This window comes from Oenanthe melanoleuca, chromosome 4 (genome assembly GCF_029582105.1).
Source record: "Oenanthe melanoleuca isolate GR-GAL-2019-014 chromosome 4, OMel1.0, whole genome shotgun sequence".
In the NCBI taxonomy this organism is placed as follows: Eukaryota; Metazoa; Chordata; class Aves; order Passeriformes; family Muscicapidae; genus Oenanthe; species Oenanthe melanoleuca.
The window spans coordinates 20,598,711-20,626,502 of record NC_079337.1 but is presented as its reverse complement, the minus strand read 5'-3'; the positions used below and the strand labels follow the sequence as shown (position 1 = coordinate 20,626,502).

General features: G+C 39.3%; 1 protein-coding gene across 1 annotated transcript in view; it reads left to right on the top strand.

Annotated features, from left to right (window-relative positions):
- Window positions 1-24,665, top strand: part of TSPAN5 (tetraspanin 5) — an 81,169-nt gene extending 56,504 nt beyond the window's left edge. Inside the window, exons 2-8 of the mRNA XM_056490939.1 lie at window positions 897-947; window positions 11,463-11,609; window positions 13,422-13,592; window positions 15,449-15,574; window positions 18,594-18,641; window positions 18,791-18,907; window positions 19,429-24,665. Coding sequence (XP_056346914.1) covers window positions 897-947; window positions 11,463-11,609; window positions 13,422-13,592; window positions 15,449-15,574; window positions 18,594-18,641; window positions 18,791-18,907; window positions 19,429-19,494 — 726 coding nt within the window. The 3' untranslated portion in view covers window positions 19,495-24,665. The remainder of the gene's footprint in view (window positions 1-896; window positions 948-11,462; window positions 11,610-13,421; window positions 13,593-15,448; window positions 15,575-18,593; window positions 18,642-18,790; window positions 18,908-19,428) is intronic.
- The last annotated feature ends 3,127 nt before the right edge of the window (window positions 24,666-27,792 follow it).

Genomic DNA, 27,792 nt, shown 5'->3' with positions numbered 1-27,792 from the left:
GAGACATCTATTAAATGTTTTTAAAATATTTTCTGTGATTGATGTGTATCATGCCAAATATGCAATAATGCTGCTGGGAGATGGAGTGCTTATTCTGCCTGTTTTATTTGTGTCACTGATCATTAGTGTAGCTTTTGTATGGAATCCCTGTAGATTTGGAGGGCAATGATGCATTTTAAATTATTCAGTGAAATAGAGAATGCCGGGACACAAAAGCAAAAATGATACTCCCTTTTTCATCATGGAGAAGACTTGTTGTGTTGGGTGCTGTTGAGTCCCTTGGAGGAGAAAGAGAATGGAACTTCCCTTATGAAACAGTCAGTATGAGAAAAGTTATCAAATGTTAGCTGCAGGGCTTTTAAAAATTCTTAGTCTTTCAGACCAGTCATATTTTTGGGTTTTTTCCCTCAGAAATTATTGGTTATTTTATGTGGACAGCATTGCTAATACTGATAATGTGTATTTAGGATTTTTAAAAATAATTTTCTCACTGGGAGAGCGCTGTGAGGACAGTTGCTTTGTGCAGGCAGTGGTGATGCAGTGGTAAAATACCAAACAGAATTGTTGACTGTGGAGTTTGCTTTGAGTCCTACAAACTCAAAAAGAACCTTGCTTGCTCGGTACTTATAAAGTGACACCTATTGCACCTACTGTTCCTGTGTGGGACAGCCTGACTGAGTTGTGCAAGTTTTAAATTCTTCAACTTAAAGTAATTGAATTGTAAAATAAACCAGATACATACTGTAAAACTCTCACTGAGTGCCCCTCAGTCCTAATAAAATTATTATCCAACAGAGAGGATGAGTCAATATGTATCTTTAAAAGAACCCAACAGACAAAAGCCACCACAAATTTCTAATTCCTCTTTTTTTTTTTTTTTTTTCATTTTCCTTTAGTTCCTTGGCATAGCATTTCTTGGGATTGGATTGTGGGCATGGAATGAAAAGGTAAGTTGAATATAGCATCAAACTTTGTTTTTCCTCTTTATCTATCATTTTTCTGAAACAGTATTATTGCAACAGTAATATGCTGCATATTTTGTGTTCACACACCGTTGCTGCTGAAACAAAATCAAGCATCTCTCTCAAATAAAATCTTAGCTTGGGTCACTTAGAGGACCATCGTTGGAATCTTTCCCAAGAATACCTTTGCAAGAAATGGTGGCTGACACTTGTCCATAAAATGACTGTTTCAGTGCTTCCACCTTCAGACTGCAGCTCAGATACCAGTTGGCCCTGCTGGGGCAGTATGGGCAGTGAGTGTCCAGGAATGGAGGGGGAACATACATGCCTTAAAAGGCAGCTTCCTGAAAAATACCCAACTAGGCTTTGCCTTAGCATAGCATGTTAATTGCTGTTCCTCTTAAAAACAAACCCAAAAATTGAAAATCAAGATGAACCTTGAGCTTTGAAATGGGAAGTATGTGTGTGTGTGTGTGGGGTGAGCGGGCAGGAAAAGAGAAATCATTTCTGAACCAGAGCCTAATTTCAAGTTTGCTTGCCGCAGAAATGGGGAAGAAGATAAAATGTCAAGGCATAATTTACAAAACAAGCCAGTATGTCTTGGGTTACTGGATGAAGAGTTTGGCTTGCTAAAAGACAACAGCTGAAATTAAAGCCAGTATTTCCTTTTCTTTTTTTTTAAGAGATTTGAAAATAATAAAAACTGGCTGTTAACAATGGTGCTGTGTTGTTCAGTTAGATAATTGTTTTTTCTTCTTTTAATGGAAAACACTGAGTAAGTTATAAATTGATCTTCACTTAAGGCATAATAAGTGGTGCTTGCAGCAGAAAAATAACACATTTGGAAACTCTGGAGTTCTGCCTTTAAAAAATTCAGGATAAATTTTGAGTTTTTAACTTACATTGTAATTGCTCTGTGTGTGTGCCTTGGATGTAGATTTTTACAAACAGTAATGGGATGTTAATTACCACACATTGTATACACCTATGTATATTTACATGCCATATGATGCTGATGTTGGATAGCTCAGATAGTCTTAGAAAGAGGTGGTGTGACTTTTTTTATTCAGCAAAGATGTAAAAACTTTTTATTTAATACTCATGAACATACTCTCAGAGCTTGTAGCTATGTCTAAGCCCCAAAGAACTGCATTTTTTGGGAGTGGCTTTGTAGAAGACATTTGAAAATTTTTGTATCATTACAGTAGGTAACACAAATGATTCCTCTTTATTGTGAATGAGCAGGTAAAGGGAAAACAACTGTAGTGTTTGAAGTCTAAAGTACATTGGTCTTAACATCTCGAAGGTGCTCTAGTGGAATCCTGGTTTGCTGTATTTTCTGTATGGGAAAGCATGTACCCTTTCTTAGGGAAAATGCATTCAGTTCATAATTGCTAGAAGTCAAAGCTCTTGTTTTTATTTGAGATTTGGACATCTGTTATCAAGTCATCTTAAACCATTTTTAATCAAATTCTGAATGTGGGAGAAAATGCCATGTTGTTTTAAGACAAGCAAGAAAAACCCACCACGGTTTAATATGCATTACCTCAGGCTGCATATTGTAGGATTTTTAGTTTTCTTTTTTAATTAACAAGTAAAATAAAATACTGTTTATTGGTTTAAAGCACAGGGTTTTCCTTGAAAAATGGTCATCTTGCTTCTTGGACTGTTTTATTCTGCAGTGCTTAGTATGGAGTGTTTTAGTTAATAATTGTAACAATCAAAATGCTGTGTAGGTATAGCTGAACTACAGAGCTCTTTGCACAGACAAATTTAAGTTTTGTAGAAAAATATGAAAAATTTTACTTGTGTCAAAATAATTTGAGTTCTTTATTTCACTCAGCTCTTTAGAGGACAGGCAGTGGTCAAAAGGTGCTGTCAGCAGGATCAAGTTGCAGGTCATAGGCCCTGTATTATTTAGTGGGGGGGGGCAGATCAGTTAGATCCCAGATGGAGTTTTTCTTACTGCTGATGAGGAGTTGAAGATGAAAGCCAAGGAAGTGAAGCCCAGGGCTTGAGAGATCTGTAACATAACTGAAAAGCACTTCTCTGGGTAGGCTGCTGCTTGCCTGAGGCTAGGATGGATATCCCTTAGGCATTGTGGGCTGTTGTAATGGTACGCTGTATGACAACAAAGCAGCTTGTCAGAGAAGGACCTGGGGTCCTGGTGTACACAAAGTCATACCACAAGCCAGCACTGTGCCCTTGTGACAAAGAAGGCGAATGTGTCCTGGGCTGTACTAGGAGTTGCCAAGAAGTTGAGGGAGGGAATTCTTCCCCTCTATTCAGCACTGGTGAGGCCACACCTGGGCCAGTTCTGGGCTCCCCAGTCCAGGAGGGATGCTGACATACTGGAGAATTCAGCAAAGGACTGAATAGATGATTAAGGTACTGGAGCTTCTTTCCTAAAAGGAAAGGCTGAGAGAGCTAAGACTGTTTAGTCCAGAGAAGAATAGGCTCAGTGAATCTTAATTTATAGAAATACCTGTAGGAATAATGCAAAAAGAATGGAGCCAGGCTGTTTTCAGTGGTGCCCAGTAACAAAGGCAATGGGCACAAAATGAAACACAAGGTGGTATTTCCCTTGAACATCAAGGAACACCTTTTTTTTTTTATAATGTGAGGATGGCCAAATACTGGCACAGTTTGCCCAGAGGTGATTTGAATTAAATCTCTGTCTGTGCAGATTTTTCCAAAGCAATCAGGACATGGTTCTATACAGCCAGAGCTAGGTGGTCAGATGACCTCAGCCATTCTGTGAAGACTTACTGCTGTCCCAATTAATTTGACTTTATCAAACTTCAACTTGACACTGCTGTTCTGTAATGTGTAAATTTTTAAGGGATTTTTACAGGAGCAGGTCTTCAGGACTCCTACTGCAAACTTCATTTGGTGATGGGGAGGATTTTGATTAACTTCTGTTTTGAATTGTGTGGCTTTATATTCAGCGGTGTGGTTTTATAGCCTGGCCATGAACTTGGATATACTTTTGTTGCTTCACAGAATCTTTTCAATGTAAAAAGATAGTGTTCCAGGCCACATTAAAACTGCAGGATGTAAAAAAATAATCCAGACTTTACAGGAGTCCTGTGGCTGCTGGTTAAAACCAGTTTGGGACAGATTTGTGGACTTGGTGCCGGGTTTTTCTTTTTTTGCTAAGTTGGCTTGAATTCTCCCCTTTAAACTTTCTTGAGAAGAAGAAAAGCACAATATCCAGTCTTGTGGCCTTTCTTAGGGCCTTTGCAGGGAGGCAAAAGAGCTCATTTGTCAAGTAGGCAATAGAATTGGCTTGACAGCCAGTCAGCCAGCCCTAAACAAAAGCTGGGCAATTAGCATTCTGAGCCATGAACCTGAAAGAGAGCTGGGGGTGGGGGCAATAAATCTGGGCATGAATAAAGCTATCTATACATGGTGGTACTGTATAGCTTACAGTCCCACAGTGTTTTCAGGCATGCCAGGCTTGGGCTTGTACCATTAAATAGTTCATCCATGGCAGCTGATTTTCACCCTCCTCCTGCAACAGTGATGTGAACATTGTTAACATACAAAGGGTCTGTGCAAAACCTCAGTAACTTAGAGCACTTCTGCTCAGCAGCAGGGGAAAAATGTTTATATTTAATTGTTTTTCTTAACCACTTCAAGTTATGTCTTCTGTTGACTCTTTAAAAATAAACTAGACTTGTACAAAATGTCTATTTCCCTCCGTGGTTGTATATATCAGATATTGTGATCTTAAGGCTGTGGTGTGATACCAGTAGATGCTTGGGAAAATAAGCTTCCTGGCTACCTGCAGAAGATTTATATTCAAGAGTAGTGAGCTTGTCATGAATTGCTTTTATATCTTCTGAGACCTTTGAGATTGTCCATGGAGAGGGACTTAGAAGGAAAGCACTGTGGTTCTGGTGCTGATGCTCCTAACTCTTGAGCAGGAGGTAGCAAAAATAAGAGATACTAAAGTAGGGAAGAAATCTTTGAAATTTTGTTGGTTGAAATTAGTTTGTATATAAAGTTGACTGAAATTAAGAGGGAGAAGTGGAAGAAGCTGACTGTGTGCAGAGTTTGGCTTCTCAGCTTTTCCAGTTAAATCAGCATAGCAGTAAGTTGCTTCAGCTCAGAAGTCAAGTTGTGTGCAGTTTGGATTACCAGTGTGGTACCTCATAGTATTAGTGAGCAGGAGCTCTAAATCTGGATATGAAGTTTTGAGATAGACTTTGACTTGTCTAAGGTGATTTAGGTCTGCTCTGGTGGTCTCGGACAAGCTGAACTCTGTACATGGAAACAATCAAAATTTGTCAGATCAAATCTGTCTCTCCTTGCCCCAAAGTGCAAATTAAAGTTGTTTTCAAGAAAAAAACAAAAACATCTCATTTCTCTGATTGCCCCAGTGAGTGGCAGACATCAGGAAGGAGCAATACACTAGTCACTCCATAATTGTTGTGCGTACATGTCTATCACACAGTTCTTCTAAAAATTATTGCCAGCAAGGAAACTGCACATATCCTGTGTTCCTTATAGGTAGAAGGATACCCAAAGCCTCTGTTTTGCCTCTCAGACAGGGCTATGCATGGATTTTATAGGACTGGAGAACAAAGGAGAGGATCCACTATTACACTTCATTTAAATTTCAGTACATGAAGATGCATAATCTAAACAGGCAGGCTCTTAAATGATTTACTAGTGTTCTGATGCTTTATAGTCATTAATCCTGAAAAGTCTAAAAATCTGTATCTTGTATGTATTTATGCCAGTTATTCACCTATTGAACTCTGCTTTGTCAGGACAAGAAAGTTAGACTAGTTCTCCTCCATTAGACACTTGAAAAATAAAGTTCTGCTATTACTGTTTGCTGTGGGAAATGCAAAGCCAACAAAAGTCAAGGAAATGAGATTTGTAAACATCCCCCACCTAGTTTCTTGCTTGCAGAGACAAAATTCTGGAGTAGAATTAATTTGGCATGTTTCAATGAGTATTGTTCTGTTCCCTGTGTTGATTCAGATGCACAGTGTGGAGGAATCGCTTGGAGTTTGACTAACAAAGCAGAGAGACATTTTTCTGTTTTAAAATAATGCATTTGAAAATACTTGTATTTACCATTACCTCCCAGATGTTACTTTGCCAGCGATACTAAGTCCTGCAGACAAGCAGCATGAAAAGGCTAAACCTCTGTTTGCAAAAATGGATGTTTCAGAAGATCTTTTATTGATATATCTTTTTCTGATCTTCTGCGTATCTTGGGTGTATGGTGGGGTTTTTTTCATAGTTTGGTTGATTTTGTTTGTTTTGTTTTTGTTTTGTCCTCCCAGTAATGAGGTATTGCAACAGACAAGGTTTTTTTTTTTTCTCATCTTGGAGGAAATGGAAAATAAAAAATAGCGGATTTGTCTCATCCTCCTCTAGTTTTGAGAACTCTCCTTTTATATGCATCCTGTGGGCCAAACTCCATATACACTCACTGTATCACCTCTTTGTTTCTTAGGCTGATGATTCTTCTAAGTTGTCTCTGGCTCATTATGCCTTGAATTTTCATTACTGGGTCAGCTTTTCAAAATTGCTGCTGCCTGTAGTGTTTTCAGTTGGAGCCATTCTCTCTTGTCCTGCAGTTTGCTACTGTGCCTGTTACAGCAGCAGCTGATCTGGAAATGTCTGTGGTTTGTTAGTGCACTTGTGACTCCCTTAGGAACCCAGGAATGCATCAGATTTTGTAGGTGTGACAACACTGGGTCACTGCTCCAGCCGAGATGCATGTCTGGTTTTGGACTCAGCCTGTGAGGGCTGTTACTACTAAATGTAGGCAGTGGGGGACCAACAGTAGAGGAAGTGGTGTTGAAGATCCAGCCTACACATTGCAAGTTTTGAAAGGTTTTTGAGTTCTTTTCTACCTAGTTCTAGTGTGATCTTGTGGACTGAATACCTGCTAGTTGTTGGAGCATGAGTTGTGTTCCAGGGACACATCTCCATTTTTAAGTAATCCAGTCAGTGTGCTCTGAGACTGTTCCTCGTGTGAACTGAAGCACAGCTTGTGTGTGATCACTTCAAAAGGACTGCTGGATCTGACCTGAAATATTAATGTAGATGTACACCAAAGGCAGGAGCTGGAGTCAGGGGTCTGTCTCTGGAAAGTAGTACAAGCTGTTCTGGTGATCTTAAAGTGTACAAGATGGCAAAGGGGAGAGGTGTACACCCTTACTGCTTTTGTATGCAGCCGTTGCTTCCTTATTCTTTATTACTGGGATAAAGGCAAGCTACTGTGCAGCTATAACATCAGGAGTGGCATTCATGAGCTCCTGTGTTCAAGCCCATCATTTTCTCTTTGCCTTGTTCTCCCTTAAGCTATACATGTGATCCTGCTTGTTGTGTGGAGGGCTCTGGCCATGAGGAAAACATGACATGACAACAGAGGACCTGTCAGGCATCTCTCAAGGCTTTTTTTTCTACCTGTGCTCACATACCCAGGAGGAAAAGACTCCAGTTCTGCAGGAGTTTTTGTTGTGCTTGGCTTGGTTGTCTTAAATTTCTTGGTTGGTGGAATGCACCCGTGTGTTGAAGAAAAGAGCCAGGTCTTAACCATTTAATTTGATTTCTCCTGAATTTGGGGTAGAAATGTGGGTTCAGTCTTTCCTGTTCCATCCATGCATCATTGTACCTTAATGATCGAAGTACATTTCACAAAAAAAGGAACAGTTTTTTCACAACTTTTCTGTTACTTATTAGTTCACTCACGGATGATGCTTTTGTTTTGCTACACCAAATAAGTTTTGCCTTGCGTTGGATTAAAATACTAAATAGTGGCTCATGGATTGTAATGTACAATAGACTGTGGAGGGTGGAGGAACAGAGCAAACAGATGAGCTGGAGATCAGCCAGGGAACATGTCCTGCTGGCTCTCCTTGTGGGACTACAGCAGAGCCCTGGATTGTTACCATAGTGAGATGTGAATTACTTGAACACGTAGTTTTGTAAAAACCAAGCATTTCTTGCCAAATACAGATTACACACATGCCTAAACTACCAAGAAAGTGATGTACATATACCTCAAAAATAACCATACCTCAAGACAAGAATGCATCCAGAGAAAAAAATTGCCCCTCCTTTTAAATGTTAAAAGTATCAGAGTACTCGCAATGGTTTAACAGTCGTGGTTGTGGTGGGCAACTGTAGTAGTGTTGCTGAGGAAAAATACTTTGCATTTGTAGAAAGCCTTAAAGTATTTACAAGTGGTTTGTTTAGGTCTTGCATTGATGCATGAGAGAAGTAGACAGTCACCGTATATCCATGGCTGACTGCTGAGCCTGAGGATTCAGAGCACATTGTGGAGTGTGCCGTGTTGGAATATGAGATTACTGATCCTCTGCTCAAGCACCTCTGGAAATGTTTCTTTCTGCTTTTGGCTAAAGATGGGTTGAGGACAGAATTGGTCACTACCAGATGTTTGTACATCTGTGTCAAACTTTTCCCAGCAGTAGCTGTTGAAGCCAAAAAATACTTGATATTGTGGTAGTAGGTGTTATAAGCATTATAGAAACTTGTAGTGGATAGGAAGAGTATGTACCTAGAGGACTGTACATTTAGATTTTCTTAACAATATAAAGTGAGATATTATTCCCCAGTTGTTTCCCTGCTGCTTGAAGCAAGATACGGTTTTCTTCAGGGTATGGCACTGCTGCATTTACAGAGAGCGTATTTGTAAGTGTCCAGAGTACAAGACTGGAAAATTGTATTGTAAGCAGTAATCTTCTATCAGACTACTTCTGTGTGTCTAGAGCTGTAATCACAGAGCATTGTCTGTGTTTCTCATTCCCACTGCTAGCTATTGTTTTATTGACAAAGCCTCTCTGAAGATTGTGTATCCTGAGATGTCTCTCCAGAATACTGATAACTTGCGGTTCATATACCGAGAGCATACGGAGTACAAACGAGAATTAAGCAGTATGTGCTTTGCATTGTCAGGATGTGCTATTTGGGCTTTATCCAAGCTAGGCTTATGATTGCCATATGTGGACTAGCAACAGATGCACATAAAGGTGCTTTCCAAGGACAGCAAACAATGGCAGATAAAGCCCATGTTGTTCTATGCAGTTTGTGTTGGATCACAGCTACCCTGAGGAGTGGCCAGCCAACATGTGGCATTACAGACTGCTAAGAGCCTGGCAGTTCTAGAAAATCCAGTAAAGGGAAAAAGGGCAGGGTTGGAAAAACAGTATAAAACTGGCTCAATTAATTTTATTGCCATCAAATTTAATGTGACTGTGACAAAATGCAAAGTGGTTCTTACTACCACTTTTGTATTATGACTGTTTATTACTGTTAACAGTATTGTCCAGAAATATAAGCTGAATTTTATTTGGATTTCTTTTCATTTGAATTTTACTACTTTCATATGGAAAGAAGTTGATTTAGCACATTAATTTGCTTTGAGTTTTTTTGTTGATTTATTTGGGTTTGTTTACTTTGTTTTTAAAGAAAGACAAGGTATCTTATGGAGAGAGACTTAAATCTTCATATTATTTTGATTTTTAAAAAAGTAAATACAAATAAAAACAAAGGTAACATCCTTTCTTCAGTGACTAGATTTTTTTCACTCTACTATACCACAGTTCATTAATTCCAAAATTGGCTAATGTTACAAGAAAAGAGTAGTAGTGTTTGCTTTAGGGCAGAATTTATTCTTATCTTATGGCAACTATTTAAACATTAAAGGACTTAAAAACTTTGCGAAGAAATAATTTTAGTAGTTGTTTTTCCCCTTGAGGCAGAGCTCATGCTTCTTGACTTGTGAAGAGTCAAGGCTTTGATTTTTACAAAGGTTTCATGTTGTTGGATTATCCTGTTTATATTGCTTGTTATTCTTAGTCAGCAAGTTGGCTTGGAGTATTTTTCTATGACAAATATAATGAAACAGAAGTAGTGGAAAAACTTTTGCACAAGTTGATGTAAATGTTAATGACAGGTAAGTGTTCATTTCATCTTGGTGCGTATCGTATCCTCACTGAGATGGTACCAGAAAAAAGGGACAGGCCAGCTGCTCTGCTTTGATTGCAGTGCTGGCTTTGAGATGTGTTACATTGTTCCTAACATCTCGTTTTGCTTTTTTAATGAATGACAGTAAGGCTAGTACTGTATGTGATGTAGGAGGAAAGTGATGAATGTGATTTTTTTAAATTTTTTTTTTCATCCCTCTCAGGCAGTAGCCTTCTTTAGTAGAAGGGAAAAGAATATACTCCGAGAATGTTATTCATGCTGCTGGATTATTGTTTGTACTTTAGGATTGAGTTGTAGTCAGATTTTTCTTTGGGTTTTAAGGAGCTTTAGGTGTAGAGATCTCCGTTGCTGCTTCTCAAGCCACAGCATTATGCAGGAATTAGAGGAAGCAGTAGTCCAAAGCACTCAGCCTGGGTTCAGACTTCTGTGAGAAAACACAGCAGTGTGCTTTGCATGGACCTACAGTACTGGGGAGGGGAATGAAGAAATAGTGACACTTCAGCATTTTTTTTTCTGCCGAAAAGCCTTAGGAAACTGTAATTGTTCCTGTGCAAACTCACTGGAATAGGGTAAACTTTGTACTTGCTTCATGATATGACCCATCTGTTCAACATCAGCCAAGCTCTGCTAAAATGTGTGCAGAAAATTAAAATAGTTCCTCAGGATTACTGGTGTCATAACCCAAGCTTTGCTTCCAAGGCAAAAATGGCATTACAAGCAGACTGTGTTGACTGTCATATATAAAACACAGCATATGTGGTTTAACATATGATAGGTCTACCCTAAGTTAGTGTAAGCCATGTCCCAAGACAAGTCCTTTAAATTGTCTTTCATCCTACTAGCTGACTTGGATATTTTCAAATTTTTTTTGCTAACTGATTAGTCAGTAGCCATATTTTATTTCTAGAATGAGGTTTTTGCACTGTAGCTGCCTGAAGCTGAATTGACCAGATACGTAGTTTGTCAAAATTAGTTGAAATTCTTTTTGTTAAAAATTTTTTGTTGCAATATGCTGCAACCTAGGAGCTCACTTTTAATTTCTGACAATTGCTGTAAATACGGAGAATAAATGCTAAATTCAAGGTGGTTTTGTTGCTTTTAACTGTTTTTTCTATATAACATGTAACCATGTGTTTACATAGATGATATATATGATACATAAAATGCATCTCAGCATGGGTAATAAGAGTGAGTTGAGTTTTGTTCAAATATCTGTTCTGAGTTTCTGGCAGACTACTACTTATAGCTACATAAGCAGATGATGCCCTGTGGATTTCTCACAGAGAATTCTTCAAGAACATTTTGTTACTCATGCACATGTTGGTTCAGAAATATTGCACATTATTGCACTTTTTATCTCTTTTTGGATACAAAGATTTTCTTAATTGTGTTTTCTTGCTGTATTGCAGAACATTTATTTTGCTGTACCCTTCTTCCTTTTTAAGAAGAGAGATGCAGGCAGAATTTGTACAACAGAAAGCTGAACATTCTTTTTATCCCTTGGCATTGTCTCTTTCTCAGGGAGTGCTGTCCAATATCTCCTCCATCACTGACCTGGGAGGCTTTGATCCTGTTTGGCTCTTCCTAGTGGTAGGAGGAGTTATGTTCATTTTGGGATTTGCAGGATGCATTGGAGCTTTACGAGAAAATACGTTTCTTCTCAAATTCGTAAGTATCTTTTGCAGCTGTGACATTCTTCATTTATGTAGCATGCCATGTTGTCTGTTCTGTTTAACTGTGTGAAGTTTGTAAAATGTGTTTTGGAGAGGAAGGTGTTTTCCAGTGTCAGAGTGCCAGGAAAGCACTTAGCTTTTAACACGTTACAGATCTTCAGTTTCTGGTGCTTACTGGCTGTGTTTTTTTTAAAGCTCAAAACTATTGGTGGTAAGAATCATATAATGGAAGTACTGCTTTTCATATGTATGTGGCCTAACGTTTTGCTTCCGTATCACAAAAAGAGAGATGTCTTGTGAGAATCTGCATGTTGATCTCGGAGTCCATAACAAGCTGCCTATGAAATATGAGGGGTGTTAGATGCAGCAGTGAATGTGACCCATGTGACTTCTGCTGTGCAGGGGCCCCTCATGGTACAGAGGACTAAACGCTGTTACAGTACCCTCAGTCTGGCTGATATCTTCAATCCATGTCATTCAGCTGATTGGAAAAGGCTTCATTGCTTTCAGTGCTAGGGCCTGAGAAGGACAAGGGGAGGAGAAAATGTCCAGGATGCGGATAGAAAATTGAGGTTTTCTTGAATTCTGGGCTGAATTGTTGGGTAGGGACTGAGCTGCTGGTATACAGATGTACCTCAGAATGCAAAGCTTGTTTAGCTACATAGCCAGGTTCAGTGTTTTGAAAGACTGTCACTTTTGAAAATGAGGGTAACACTATCATGTTCACTTCTAGATAAATTGATGTTTTATAGTAAAGAAGATTCTTTTCTCCACCACTCCCATTTCCAGAGATGGGCACAGCCTGTGGACACAGTTGTATCTTCATAACCATTAACTGTTAATGTGTACATGAAAAAGCTTCCAGTGAAATAGCTGCCTCCAAGTGACACATTTGGCTCCCACAGACATGTTGTATGAGGGGAGGAGGCAATTGAGAGTCACAGTTCTCAAGGCATTTATAAAGCAGCTTGTAACACTTCTTTTTTTTCTTCTTTCTTGCTTCTCTTAGCTTGCCTAAAATGAACCCATCTGCTGTACCAGAAATAGCTTCCTATACAGCAGCTGCAGGAGAAATTAAAAATGTATCTGAACACACACAGAGAGCATATTAAAATGAAACTCAAAGGCACAGTTGCAAAGGGGATGGACTTCCAGTATACCAGGAACCCTGTGTGGTTTAAAGCAGTGTTGACTCAGTGGAAATGCTTAGGGAAAGTGGCAGATCATTAGTAATGCCTTTGGCATCCATTGCATTTGCATTAATCATAGCAGCCTCATTTAGTTTTAATGTGGATGTGAGTCATTTCATAGACATTCCGCTCCGACTTAGTCATTAATTAATTTCTGCTGTTACCAATTTCTGCTTTGTCTGCTTAGGCAAAGCTTTGCCAGTGAGAGGATCTAAAGCAAAAGTCACGTAGAAAGCATTTTACTGGCACTGTTGGTTGTTTATGCCTTCTAAAATGTAAGTGCCTATGTAGAAATTGAAGATGGTTTTTCAAGGGCCCTGCATGTGGTGATGACTACCTGTGTCTTGAAATTTACAGTGAATTCTCTTGTCTCTCTTTGAAAATCTAAGTGAACGTCCAAGATTTGTTAGCATTTTTGTTATTCATTAGAATAGAATTAAGATTTCTGTGCTACAGCCCCAATAAAAATGGGTTTTAATTTAAAATTTCCTATGTGCCAAAATGGCTTGAACTTACATTGAAATAGATAAAGCCTTATCACTAGATATAATTGTGAGCTTTGAAAAAGTTTAAGTTATAAAGGAAAATAATTTTAGCCTTTTTTGTTTCCTTCATAGTTCTCTGTATTTCTTGGAATTATTTTTTTCTTGGAGCTCACTGCTGGTGTTCTAGCATTTGTTTTCAAAGACTGGATAAAGGACCAGCTGTATTTCTTTATAAACAACAACATCAGAGCATACCGAGATGACATTGATTTACAAAACCTCATAGACTTCACACAGGAATATGTAAGTTGGACTATGTTTATTTTTTGGTAAAGCTTACTTTTAAGAAATACCTTCTCTTACTTTTTACTTTCCATCTTTCTTCAAGGAGCAACAGAAATATTCTAGCATATAATGCTTTTGAATATATCTATGCTTGTTTTTATAGAACTTCTGCAAACATACAGCACCTGTGTAAAATGGTTTTATTGATGTGTGACTGAGTAAAACAAGATTGAGAGCTGGGGTGACTCTTCTTGAGGACTTAGAGATAGTGTGTCAAATGCACCGAGATAATATATTTGCTGTAGAAGCTATCACATCTGTTTAAGAAATTACTCTTTTTCTAAGCTTTTTTTGGTCCTAATAAATGTTGGTGTAGTTCTAGCAACATTAGAAGTGCTGCAGCACACTGCAGAGTGGCAGAGGTACTTAGTTGGTCCAAATGAAGCTACAATGCTAATTCTTCTGAATTAGACTTAACGGAATTAGCCTAATGAGGTGAGTGACTTGTAGAGTTCTTGCAGGACATCTCTAAGTGATGCCACGTCTGCACTTGGGAGGGGAGGATGAAGCCAGTGGTGCGCCTGTTTGTGCAGGCTAAGATCTGTATTTTTCAGTGTATGTAAAGAAGTCTTGCACTGACTTTTGCACACAAAATCTGCCAGTACCTTTCCTCTCCAGTACTCAGTTCTGGCCTGTGTTGATGAAGTCCTCTTTGAATCTGGCACTGTGTGGCTAACATGGCTAAGTGTTGGTTGAATTAATGTTTACTGGTTTTTGTACGTTCTGTTGTTAAAATAGTTAGAAGGCTTCTTTGTGCCTGGGGGAAAAATGGTAAGTAACAGGATGTAGATCCTTGCACTGTTTTGAATCTTTTGCAAGAAGGTCAGAGGTCACTTACAAACTGAAAGTAGGGTCCATTGTATGCAGCCAAAGGCTACGGTCCAATTTTGCAGTGAATTCCTAAAGCTTTCTCTCCTAATGGGATTATCAGCAGATAAGCCAGGGGCAGCATCAGTTGTGAGAGTGAGTTACTTCTTCATCCAGTAGAGATAGTGCATGAAGACAACATGTCAGGTATTGAAAAGAAAACTGCTACATCTAGAAAGAGAGAATGACTATTCAAATGCTTTTAAAAATGTGGTTAGTTTGGTTTGTGTAGATTTTTTTTTTTAAGTTGACATAGATGGGTTCATTGGTCTATATCCTTAAATGCTGTAAACCATCAGTGCTTTACTGTTCTCCAGTCTGTTCTTTGTATGTTCAGCAAAAGGCATCAGTTCCTCGTGTGTTCAACATGCTTTGCCAGAGACTAAGCCTGCCTTTGGCAGATTTACTCTTTGAAGGATTCAGTAAATGTGTGATGGTTGTAAGAGGTACAGCCCGGAAAAGTTCCCCCAAACTGGCAAAAAAAGTTGCTGTACCAGTGGAGCCCTTGGAGCTTGTTTTGTTGAAAACCCAGGGTTCATTAGACTGGACAGAACATTGTACTTTTGGCCCTCAGGCCTGAGCTTGTGAGCCTGTGCAACTCTGTTATTGTGTAGACTTATCAACTCACCCACGGGTTTCTCTCCAGAGAGCAGCATAGCAGGGTGTGAGCATAACTTTAATCATATGATAACTTTGGAACAACTTACACATTTAGAATGGTATTTAAAAAAAAAAAAAAAGACAAAAATCCCCAACCAAAGAAAAAAAAGCCAGTTTCAATAAAAGCAGTGGGAGTCTCGGGTTTTGTTTTGAAAGCTAGAGGGAAACTGGCAGTAGTGATGCATGTTACTAATGCTGAGATTTTCATTCTGAAATTTAAGAAGCTCTTCTTTTTTTTTTTTTTTTGTTTTGTTTTGTTTTGTTTTGTTTTGTTTTGTTTGTTCTAGTGGCAGTGCTGTGGAGCTTTTGGAGCCGATGACTGGAACCTGAATATTTACTTCAATTGTACAGATTCCAATGCGAGTCGAGAGCGCTGTGGTGTGCCATTCTCTTGCTGTACTAAAGACCCTGCTGTAAGTGGCAGTCTAGAGGGTATGATGGGTCTGCTGTTCCAAACATAAATAACTATTCAAGATTTTCCTTTTTTATTTCTGGAAATTTAGCCTAATTATTAACTTCTCACCAACCTGTATTTTTTTTTGTTCTTGCAGCTCAGCTTAACCACTAACTTTTCTGCAGTCATAAGATAACTTAAGTCTTCATTGTTTGTGGCTTTAATGAGAAAGAGAGAGCCACGGGCTTGGCTGAACATACATATTAATTTTAGCAAGTATTAAAAAGAGAAGCACTTAATGAGTTGAAGCATGTGAGCTTTCGGTTGAAATTCATCAGAACAGGAACCCTTAAGATCAGGCACTTTAGAGAAGGTATTATTCATTATTTAATGCAGTGTCCTGGGGCTGCAGCTAGTTTGACCCACTTTGTGCCAGGTATCGTAAGGAATGACAGTCTATGCTCTGAGGAACTGACATGTTTACATTAGAATCCTGAGTTGGGTATGGGTGCATTTACATATGCTTTTTTTACATTTAAAATTACTGTGTGTCCTACAGTCGCCTGAAATTAGACTTGAAAGGTCAGAAATCATTTGTGGGAACAGTTTTTTGGCAAATTTTCATGTCTTTTAAAATATTTATAGTTCTGGATCATCAAGTGGAAAATGTTGGACCCATGCATTGCTAATGGATATGATAAAGAAGGCTAAAGCATAAAGTGAAAAGTGAAGTGTAGAGAATCAGTTCACTAATAGTGAAAGGCTTGGAACAGGGATGGGTATGTGCATGGAAGCTGTTACGTGCCTAGCACTGTATACATTTGACTTTATATAGCTTGAAAGAAGCTGGCTTTGAGTGCTTGTATTATCTAGCAATTCAGCTGTGGCTTTGTCTCCACCTGGAATGATTTAGAGTTCCTTTAATGTATTAGTCTAGCACAGACTGAAGTTAGGCAAGTTGCCAAAAGGCACCTCAGGTGCTTCCTGCCTTGCCAATAATGTAATGCAGTTGCTACTCCTGGCATCCAGTTGCTGCTGTCCCCCTCTCCTGATAAGGCACTGCCTCTTGGCACAGGCTGGTTCTGGTTCCTTTGCAGTGAATGTGTCTTCACAGTAGTTTGAATTTTTCTCAAACGTAGCTGAAAATGTTTTAACATCCCATTAAAACAAAATGTGGGTTAGGCTCAAACATTATCTTATGCTTAGGATTCCCTCTGCTGTTTGCCTATCTGCCCACCTAGCCACACAGAGGTCATCACAACCCAGTTTTAAAAATATAGTAGTTATAAAACCTAACCAGTGACAGCAGTACAAGGTAATCCTATAAATACATAATCCATCCTAATGTTCTCTCTCTCTGTTGTGTAAATGGATGTGCACTTTGGTAGGGTGTGATGCAGCAACCAGAAATTTAAAGATAAATCTCGTTCACTGTAAGGAAACAACAACCTTACTGGCCTTTAAAAACTGAAAACATTAGAAGTCATGCATACAAGTAAAATAATTGTAACCAAGCTGCGATTGGTTCAATTGCAGGTTTATTCTGTGGGAAAGCAAATTTGTCTCTTTTAGAATTAGGTTTCAGTGTTGGACTGAAACAGTTACATGGATGCCTTATTGCTTTTAGTTTCACTTGAATCAGGAAGTGCTTAGTTTAAGGCAGGCTAAAGTAAGTTTCTTGAAACAAATTTGAGCTGCTGTAGTTCACTTTGATGCAGTTATGGAGGTTGAAGTGTTCCAAATTCCTGTACAGGTAACTCTAGAAAACTTTTTTTATTTCCATTGCATTTTTCATACCTTCTTTTTGGTTAACAAATTCTAACGCTAAAGGCAGAAGGCATTAAAGATGAAGCAAGTAGGTATTTAGTACTAGGAAGAAAACTTAAAATCCCTCTATCAGAATCTTAGGTGCTTTTATATCCTTGTAGTCTGTGGCACTTCGATTCTGGAACAGAGGCATTCATCTGATTAGGAGACACAAATTGCTAGAATTTTGAAGGTCCATTAAGGGAATCCAGTTTGGGCAGCTGACAGAATGCGACCTGTTGGACTTCCTGCAAAGTGAGGAAACAGAGGAGCTTTCCTTGCTGATAGGAGATACTTTTTTCCATATGGCTGCTTTTTAGAATCCATTTCTTCACTGCTTGCCTTTCTCACCACAATTTGATTAAATTGTGGTATTTGGTACACCTAGCTAAGATTGGCTGATTTTATCACTTTCTTAAGTAGTCCTTCTTCTGCTCACTGTCGTTATATGATAAGCCAATAACTTAATATTTTGTAGCCATTGTGGCTGATGCTAAAAGTTTCATGCTTCATTTTATTACCATGAAATAATTGTGTACGAAGTAAAACTATAGCTTCAGCTGCCAATGGGAAGCACTTGTTCGCGAGGGAAAGTTTGCCAGAGCCCATTTTATTACCTGTGCTTTGGGAGTACTAAAGGAAAGGGAGTAGGAAAAAAATCCTCCTTTCCCATTGGTATCAAGCTCCTATAAGAAAGAACAGGCAGTAAGAACACATTACCTCATCTGTTCTTTTTTCTTTCAGGTTTTTGGAAAGGAACTGTACTATTTCTAGAGACATTCTCAGAACTTGCAGCTTCTGCAACAGACCTAACTGCCCCTTATCACCTCTTCATTCTGCACAGACTGAACCCTAGAAATGACAACTTCTGGCATATTTTTTAGTACAGACAAAATCATCTCAGGAGGAGGTTCTTTCACTTAACATAGATGCTCCTCAGTCCCTTTACTTTACTAAATGCCTGTATCTGGAACATGGAGTTCACCCAGGTGGAGGGCTGGTTTTCCCAGCTTGCTGACTTGAGAGAGAAAAATTTTTTGACTGTGTGCTCTTGTTTGCTGCAAATAAGTAAAAGTGCAGAGTGGAGGAAGGTGTATTTATTAAAGCAACATGCTAACTAAAATTTGGGTGATTGTCTTATTACATACAGGACCAACTCCAGAGAGTTGGGAGAAGAAGGTGTTTGGGAGACATTTTAAAGACTTTCTCTCTTTTCTCTCTCTTTTCTCTAGGAAGATGTTATTAATACTCAGTGTGGCTACGATGCAAGGCAAAAACCAGTAAGCATTTTTTTTTTTTTTTTTTTTTAATTCCCCATTCTTAATGTGGTATGTTAAGGGTCTGAATCCTTATTGCAAGAGGAGATTATTCTACTGATGGTGTAGTTGAATGTAATTATCTCTGTTTTCTTCTGTCTTCTCCTTGGCAGGAAGTTGATCAGCAGATTGTTATCTACACTAAAGGCTGTGTCCCTCAGTTTGAGAAATGGTTGCAGGACAACCTTACCATAGTTGCTGGTATATTCATTGGGATAGCATTACTTCAGGTAAACATCATGTTCCCTGGAATGAGTTGCACAGAGGAATAATAGATAATGTGAACTTATGAGGGGAGAGACTGTATATGAGAATGGGAAATGAAGAGCCAGTTGCCTGTTTGTGGGTTTTAGCAGTGGGAACTAAATGTATGAGACTTTCTTTGTGTTAAGGAATATTTAATTTTTATCTACAGGGATGCATTTTTTTCTTTTCAACTCTCAGCAGGTTGAAACTAACACTGTTAGATAAAGCTTATGTAGAGACTTTCAAGCCTGTACAGACCTAGTGTTTCCAGTGGTGCTTAAATGAGCAGCAGAGAGCCTTTAGGCTGTAAATTAACTGGAACCTGGTCCCACCATAAAAATACTGGGTTACAGGGTTTCTGCAATATTCTTACTTTTTCTAACACTTCCTGTTAATTTCTACCTCTTGTTTTTTTTCATATCTGAGTTCTGTATGACCTAATGAGTTTGCCTGTGTGAAAAGAGTTGTCCAATGCTTCAAATGAATAAACTGTTGTCTCTTCCAGATATTTGGGATATGCTTAGCCCAGAATTTGGTTAGTGACATTGAGGCTGTCAGAGCCAGCTGGTAAAACTGCTGAAGTAACCACAAGAAGACACTGGACAACCGAAACCCTCTGAAACCTCCAGTGTGTCACTCCGACACCAAGCTGTATGGACATGGGTGACAGGGAAGCCTTCTCTCCCAAGTAGTCTCAAGTCTAAGTTCCTGATATTGCAGTGAACTTGTGTTTTTTTTGGGGTGGGGGAGAGAAGAGTGGGCTATTGAAAATCTGCTGCTCACTGACATTTTTTTTCTTCTAAACCACCACTTTGAAAGCTGTTGAGCCGTGAATCTCTACTGTATTCTTGATTTTGAGTAACAAGTGGACACTTTTTTAAATTGGTGTATTCAGTAAGACAGAGGTGCATTGTTGTAGTCTGTGGATATGCTGTTTATTCTTCATGTCATGAGCTCTTTGATAGCTGCCAAATATTCCTGAGATGGTCTATCTCCTCACCACTCTGTAAAGGAACAATCTTCTTGTTTTCACAGCTAAACATAGCTACATGCCTAAACCCATGAAGCAGGAAGCAACTTTCTATGCATCTATTGTACAGTAAAATAAATTGTTTTTAAAACAAGGGAAATTTTTTTTAATGCAAGCTTCCAACTATCTCCCTGTAGTACTTTAAGGTTGGAATCAGCAGAAGGGAGAATTGCTTAATTTTGTCAAGATATTTCTTCCTTCTTCACCCTTGTATGAAGGGGAAGGAGTTTTATATTTGACAAACAAGGGTTGCTGCCATACCTTTGGATATCAGTCTCTTAAGGCGAGGATGGGATATAACTGTATAAATGTATGAAAGCAGTGTGGATGTTGGGTCCAAGTGAAGAATAATATTCAAAGAATGAATTATATATTAACTTAAAAAAAAATCAAAACTTATGTATCTGATATAGCAAAATCTTTTGTTTCTCTGAAATTTAGTGCAACCTATTGTATTTATCTCACTAATATTAATGCTTTGACATACTCATGTGAAGCTTGTTTCTTTGGTCTGTTCCTGGTTGGGGCTTATGTCTTTCTTTATTTCTTTTTCTTTTCTTTAATTCATTTTACTTGCATGAGCTGTGGAATAAGAATCTGTGACACTCCAGTGCTTTAAATATGTGAATATGTTTTAATGCAGTCTAATCCAAACTTATTTATTGATAAATGCATGTGATTATGGAAAGATAATATCCCATTCTCTTGGAAATTGGAGAGAACAGTTTTTGCCGGAGTAAATACTTACCTCCTGTGAATGAATCCATGCTATGGAGATGTGTCTCCCTTTCTTGCTCTAAAGGTAACAAAGAACTTTCTTCAAGCAACAGAATAGAAGTCTTTAAATAGAAGCATTTCTTAGGATCAGCTAAGATAGACTCTTTTGAATTGGACACAAGAGAGCAGAATGTGGAAAAAAGCACAAATAGTGGAAGAAGACTTAGATCAGGCTCCATCCAGCTTAGCGCTTTTGATTTTTTCTTCTTCACTAATAACAGTGAATTTAAAAGACCTGACCATGGCTTGGGTAGTTTATTGCACTTTGTATAAATTTAGAGTGTTTTATGACACTTCTTAGTATCTCTGTACCAGTCCTGAAAGCTGCTTTGGTCAGACAGTGGCAAAGGGTATGTAGCACTTCTTTGTAAGAACATAACATCTTTCCAAGTTGAGTTTCCTAAAACAGGAGCTATATGGAGTAGAAGAGACGAACACATTGTTTTCAAAGCTTTCCTGTTCTGGGGGATAGATAGAAGGCTGATCTGATAATTTGTTAAGACACTTTTTGGTCCTATGACTCTTAAATGAGTATATGTACCCTTGCGCATTTTGCCTTTATGTGTTTTATTTGGCCGTGGTTTTTCTCCCCTCTGAAGGCTGGTGATGGGCACGCCGGGGCTTCACAGATGCCTCAGACCCATTGTCCTCCCATCTTTGAGCATTACCTCATCCTTTTCTGGTTAAGTCCCACTGACTGGCTCTGAATCAGGCAGCCTCCATATCCCTTGGTATCTGCTGTTAAAGGCCGGCCATGACTCAAGAGTATTTTTTAAAGCCTTGCAAAACAATTAAAATTCATTTTCTTTAATAAAGTTGGTTCCACCTCAGCATAGTGTTATGTTTTTCTTAGCCATTCCTTGACTTGAGGAGTTACTAGTAGTTTTCCCCCAGAAGGACATACCATTTTGCCTGACAGTGGCAGGACAGAAAGATCATCAGCACCAGTGTTGCTGTACTGTGACAAAATGGTGCAGGGAGGAATCAGGGAAGTGGGGTTGAGGAAATAACGCCTCCAACAAAGAACCTTGATTGTGACTCTGGACTTTGGTTTGGAGATAAAACAAAAAGCCTAATTACAGAAACACTCCTTGTTGCCACTGATCTTGAATGCTGCTGTTGCTGCTCTTGAGTTTCTGAAGATAGCTTCATTCTTCTACTTGAATCTCTGCAGTTGTACTGTATTGGCCTTCTGTCTTGTCACGCTGTTCTCTGAGTTCCAGTCTGCTGGCTCTGCTCTTGGCAGGGTCAGACTGATAGCAGGGTAAATGCTCCAAAGCTGAGCGATTCTTGTTCTCACAACTTGCACGTCTACACAAAAATGTGCAACACTTCTGCTGATCATCCCAGAATGACTGACTGTTCTTACAAAAACCACTAAACTTACTTTTCTAGAGCTCGTCTTTATTGCTGCGGACGTTGATCCTTCTCCCTCCCTCATTCCCAAGAGATACTTATTTACTAATTTTTGCATTGTTTGATGGATATGCACTGAATATTTAGGATTAGCTGTCTATGTTACACATTTAAATCCCCATTTTTTTTGTCTACAGATCAGGTAAGATGTCCTAGAAATGTCCCATCAATTGCTACTCAGCAGCTTAGGTGTCCAGTTTGGAAAGCTTGTGGGAGGCCTTGGAAGTCATTGTATTGTTGTCAGAGCCTGCCAAATACAAACAAACTTTCTTCCAGGAAACTTTGAAAAGTTCACATGAGCTGCAACTAAAGCACAACTGCTGGCTACATGGGCTCAGTGTCTAAAGCAATAAGATGTGATAGGCACTAGGACTCCATAGCAATTTCTAGCCTGCCTGGTGTGGTGGTGGGGTAGATGTGAGTTCAGAGATCAGTGTAATTATCTTTAATGTGCAGTAGTTGTTCAGAAATTTGTTGTCAAGCTTACAGAGTGGGAAACAGCTCTGTTTGCTGGGTGATTCCTGTGGAGCAGTGGCAATGCTAACAAGGACTCTGGTAGCTCAGCAGCAGCACTGGCTTTAAAGCTATTTCCATATATCCCATTGAGCCCTGCCAGAGGGCATCACAGTCCTTGTTCCTCTGCTTTCTAAATACCCTCTGTATTCACAGGCCTTTCTGTTGTTTGGATTTGGGTTTTTTTTGATTAATAGCCTAATGGACAAATGTTTGATTCATCTTTTTGTTCTGTTTTGGTAGCAGTAGGGTCTCTTTGCTTAAAATCTATAATTTTGATTGTGCCCCTTAGAGTTTGAAGCTGTGGGGGTGCTTGCTTAAGTGTACTCTGTCCCGAAAGCCTTCTTCTCTCCCCTCTGAGAGAGATGCTCATTGTAGTTCTGGTGTGTAAATAGTGTTTGAAATGTAAATAGTAGCATGCAGATTAAATGATTCTTGCACATGACTGCTTTTCACCCTGAAAGTGTTTATTATGGAGAGGAAAGGGGACCACCAGGAGAGTTTGCTGGTGAGTCCCGAGTGGTTGTCTGGGCTGTCCCTTGCCCCAGTGGAGCAGCAGGAGCGCCTTGGCTGCCCACACTTGTGTGTCTGCCCAGTGGGTGGGTGGCTGCACCTGCAGAAAGTGGAGCCCTGGCCATTCCTTTGGGCCCTGGTTAGTGGCAGGGCCTCCCTTGCCTTTTCCCTTTGCTGCTTGGCGTTAGAACAGCATTAGACTGTAAAGTGGAGAGTCGGTGGCAGCACCTCCTACCAGTTAGGGGAGGTTGCCATCACTTGTGGCAGGACTAAACATGGTGCTATAAGAACTGTCCTGGACGTCAATATGTGTTTTTACTACTTTAGAGATGCCCTTGTTAAAATTGGTTTTGGTTAATATGGTTGGTTACGAGAGAAACTGTTGTCTGAATTTTTGATTTTGTTTCCCTTCTTGCTGTGTATGTCTTTTGGGTGCATTGAAATAGCAGTTCTGCAAATACCTAGGAAGGAGATTAGACCTCAAAAGGCATCAAGCACTGCTGAATGTTCCAGTTCCTCCCAGTTTTGTTTTTTCTCTGAATCTTTTTCAGATACATGTAAGAGGTGATGAAACTGTCTAAAACAAATGAAATAATACTACCCTGATCCATTAGCTACCAAATTTTGCCCCTTGAAAGAAACAAAAGAAGTAAAAAAACATCTGTCTCCCTTAACAGGCAGTATATGAAAAAGTGTTGTACTACTAGCGTGCACGAGGCAGCACTGCTAGCTGTCTTTTGTGTTTTGGCAATATAAGTGTATTAATAAAAATCTCCACCTGTATGTGTGTTCATGTTCACACTGTGTACATAGAGCTAGACCTTGAGCTCTGGGGAGATTGGGATGTGGGTTTGTGACTCAGAGCTGTTCCTCATACTTATATTCCAGATTAGTTCCAGCTGAATCTTTCTCCCTGGTTCATCTGAAGGTGTACAGCAAGGTGTCAATATTTACCCTTTGTGTATCATTCCTTTTTATACGAATGTATTCTCTTGTGTTCCTTTTTTATCAGTTGTAAAATTGATTGTAAAAGCCAACTACACTTACCAATTGAAAGTATTGCTATAACAGAACTGCATGCCCAGTAGTTTGACTTGAGCTTTAGTTTTCTGATTTCAGACTGGTTCCCTTCAATTTAGGAGAAAAGCATAGATCTGGTGCATAATGTATTACTTGTCATCTTTAGCGTTAGACTGTGGTATTGTATCACATGCTGATCTCAATGGATGTAACTGGAGTCTACTTAGGAAGTTAATGCAACTTCCTGGTTATTCATTTTAAGCTATTGAAAATGGTCTTGGTCATGCTACTTGTGTTCTTGGGTTTTTGTTTTTTAATAGAGGCATTTTTTAGGAATGTTTTAATACACTTATGATGGACAATACAATAGTTTTAATAGTCGTGCAGTATTCTGTATTTACTTGAAGTAAATCATTTTATATGCAATTTGTTAGATAATTACAATTTTATAAATAAAATTGTGTGAAATATGATGTTGTGAATGTGTATGTACTCTTGATGTAGTGCTTAATATTAACAATGGAAAGATACATTCATTTAAAGTTCCTCCTGGAAAAGATCCCTACCTCCTTTCCTCCAAACTAACAGGGGAAATAAATCCCCATCTCTCATATGTATTGTAGAATACTGTGTTCTGATTAAATCACAAAACATGCTCATGCCACCAAAGGCTGCCCTTAGGTGAATAATAAGCTAAGACGTAAAAAACATGTCCCCATATGAAGAGATCCCTTATTTGCTGTCATCTGTTGTTGAAGTCTCTGCCTAATGAACGTGCTCTGCTTCTTTTCAACAGGTTGCTGATGTTCCTCAGGCTGCAGTGGCTCTGCTCTCCCCAGAATTATTCTGGTGACTCTGCTGTGTTCAGAAGTTGCTGTTTCGCAAGACTTAGACAAATTCCCACCTCCCTTTTCTAAAGTTTAAATAAGTGCAACATGTCCTTAAACAAGTAGTGAGAACTGGCTTACATTATTGTGCAGGTAAAAATGGGTAATAATGTCTTGAGCTACTTTGGGTAAGAGGAGGAAGTCTTTTAAGTTTTTTTAAAACCTCTAGGTTTTGTACACAAGATGGCACTGTGAATTTAAAAGCGTGTCTATATCCAGATTGCAGTCTAATGCCTTTTGCATATTTCAGGCATGTGACATTTATCTGTATGTATGGAAATGATTTGGCAAAATAAGCATCTAAACTGGGGACAGATCGACACACAAACACAGGAATGACCAAAAGTTAACAAAAAAGAAAAGCCAAGGGCATTGTCTAATAGATGTGGCAGCCTTGGATAAGCTTTTTCATGATGGAGAGGGAGACTAGGAGTGGCTACCTGCCATCTGTTAAACTCTTAATAGACTTGTACACTGATTCTTGAAGTTGAGGCTAGTTACCATTTTGAAACAAATGACCTTTTCCAATGGGTGCTCTGGATGCAGGGCCAGTATTGTTGGGGTTTGTGCCTTACCCAGAGTGAAGCTTCTTGTAAAAAGGACACCTAAATGAAAAAACACACGTGGATGTGTTCACCTTCCTACAAGTGAGAGCTGGGCCTTGCAAAGTTTGTAGAGATGCCAATGAGCATGACACTTGAGGGAGATGCTGTCTGCCCTGGGGTGCGGCCATAGGGATTGTTCTGGCTTGGCTGTGGTGGCATTAAGACAAAGAGAAGGCCCCATGTCTGGCATTGCCATCATAGAAACAGTTTGAGCAGCAGATGTCAAGCTTTGCCTAGATGTAATCTAGCTACTAAACATCTAATTGAACTTACTGTCAGCAGTTTCACTTTACTTGACTTCTGTCCAGTGAGTAGTGAAATGCATGTGATAGTAATGTCCTTAGATCCCATTTGTTTTTAAAGATACTCAGAGGATAAGTGACTTGCTGGCTACACAGAAGTAACCTGCAGGCTGCAGCATGCCTTGGGACAGCACAGCATTGGTGTGGCTTGATAGTCTCTTCAATTACCTCCTTCTTCTGTAACATACACCCTTCTTTGCCCTTATGTGGCCTTTCCTTCTGAGGCTCAGCACAGATTTTATCTAGGAATGTAAGTAATTTGATATTCCATCCACAGAAACCATCTGAAAGTAGGGTGTCGCCATTGGCTTGTGTTTATGCTTGCTGTGACAGTGGTATTCCTGATAAATATTTGGTGATGAGAAAGAGCTAATGCTTAACCACAGCTCCAGTCAGACAACCAAATGGGAATTCTGACAATGTCACAACCAGTTTGTGTCAGCACTTGCAGTTTATACCAATGTGAAAAGGAATAGTCTCTTTCTAGAACCAGGCAGGTTGTTGATAACTGGCCTTTCAAATGTTATTTTGGGTTCTTTTTAAGTCAATAGAAAGAGTTTCTGTGTGTGAGAGAACTTGGGCCTGTAAGCTGTTACTGTAAACATCCTGATTATGTTCAGCAGCAGTGCAGAGGTTTTCTCTTATTTGGAGCCTTATGTCATGAGCTCCTGGTCTGTGTTGACAGCTCTGCAGTCTGTCAGTGGCTTTATTGCACTAGTACAAGCAAATGCCTTTTTGAATGTGTTTTGTTGTTTTTGTTTTTTTGCTGTTGTCCAGTGTGGTATTGAAGGCTTTTTCTGCATGTTTCTGGCACTGGATTAAATGGATGTGGAATCTCTGCAGTGTGAAAATTCCTGTAGCATCTGCTGTGTTTTGGTACAGTCAGAGCTTAAGCTGACTATTGAAGGCAAGTTTCTTTTTATACCCAGCTTGTGTAAACAATCCCTTTACTCTCATGACTGGCATCTTCCCATCGCAGTATCTGAGGAATAGGCAGTGGTCTCATGGAGCTTGAGAGTGAATTTGTGAAAGGTCAAAAGCAGTGGTTTGCAATTACCTGGCATGGGATCTCATAGATGCTTGGACTTTGGGTTTGCTGCCTCTGCTGGTAAGAAAAGGTTTTTGAAACTTCTGAGGCTGGCACTTCAGCACTGGGAATGCTGAATTCACTTCAAAATGTTATAGATCTTATGACCTTCATGCATGGTGGGCTTGATCAAGCTAGGCAATGCTATCACACAGTCCAAAATAACATCTGCTGACTTGTTGGAAACTGCTATCCCAACTGGCTTCTTGTTTAGCCCAAGTGCTGTCTGCTGGTTTGCTTGCTGGCATGTTACAGACCTATAAAAGAGCAGCTGAGAGGTAAGATGCTCAGACTGGCAGTTTTCCATCTCCCTTACCTAGGAAAGGAGAAAAAAGGAAGTCTCCTGCACCTTCCATTTCTCACTCGATGGGCTTCAGTTGAACAGCTGCTGCAAGATATTTCTTTAAAAATCCATCTATAAAAACCCCCCAGTAAACAAAGAGGCAATCCCAAGCAAGCCCAGGAGCTTTATATGCACATGGCTTTATAGGATAAGGATTGTATCATGCATTGCTGCTAAAATGCATGATTGTTACGCCACACAGTGCCTCTGTGTGAGCATACACGGTGAAAGTGGTTGGAATAGCTTCCTTAGTATCTGCTCAGTTGAAAGGCAGTGATTGCACTAGGCCAGAGCCAGGAACAAAAAGAACTCACCAGTGCATGGTGGTGCAGTTGTGGCTTCTGCGTGGGATTAGAAAAAAGGACAAACCACAGGG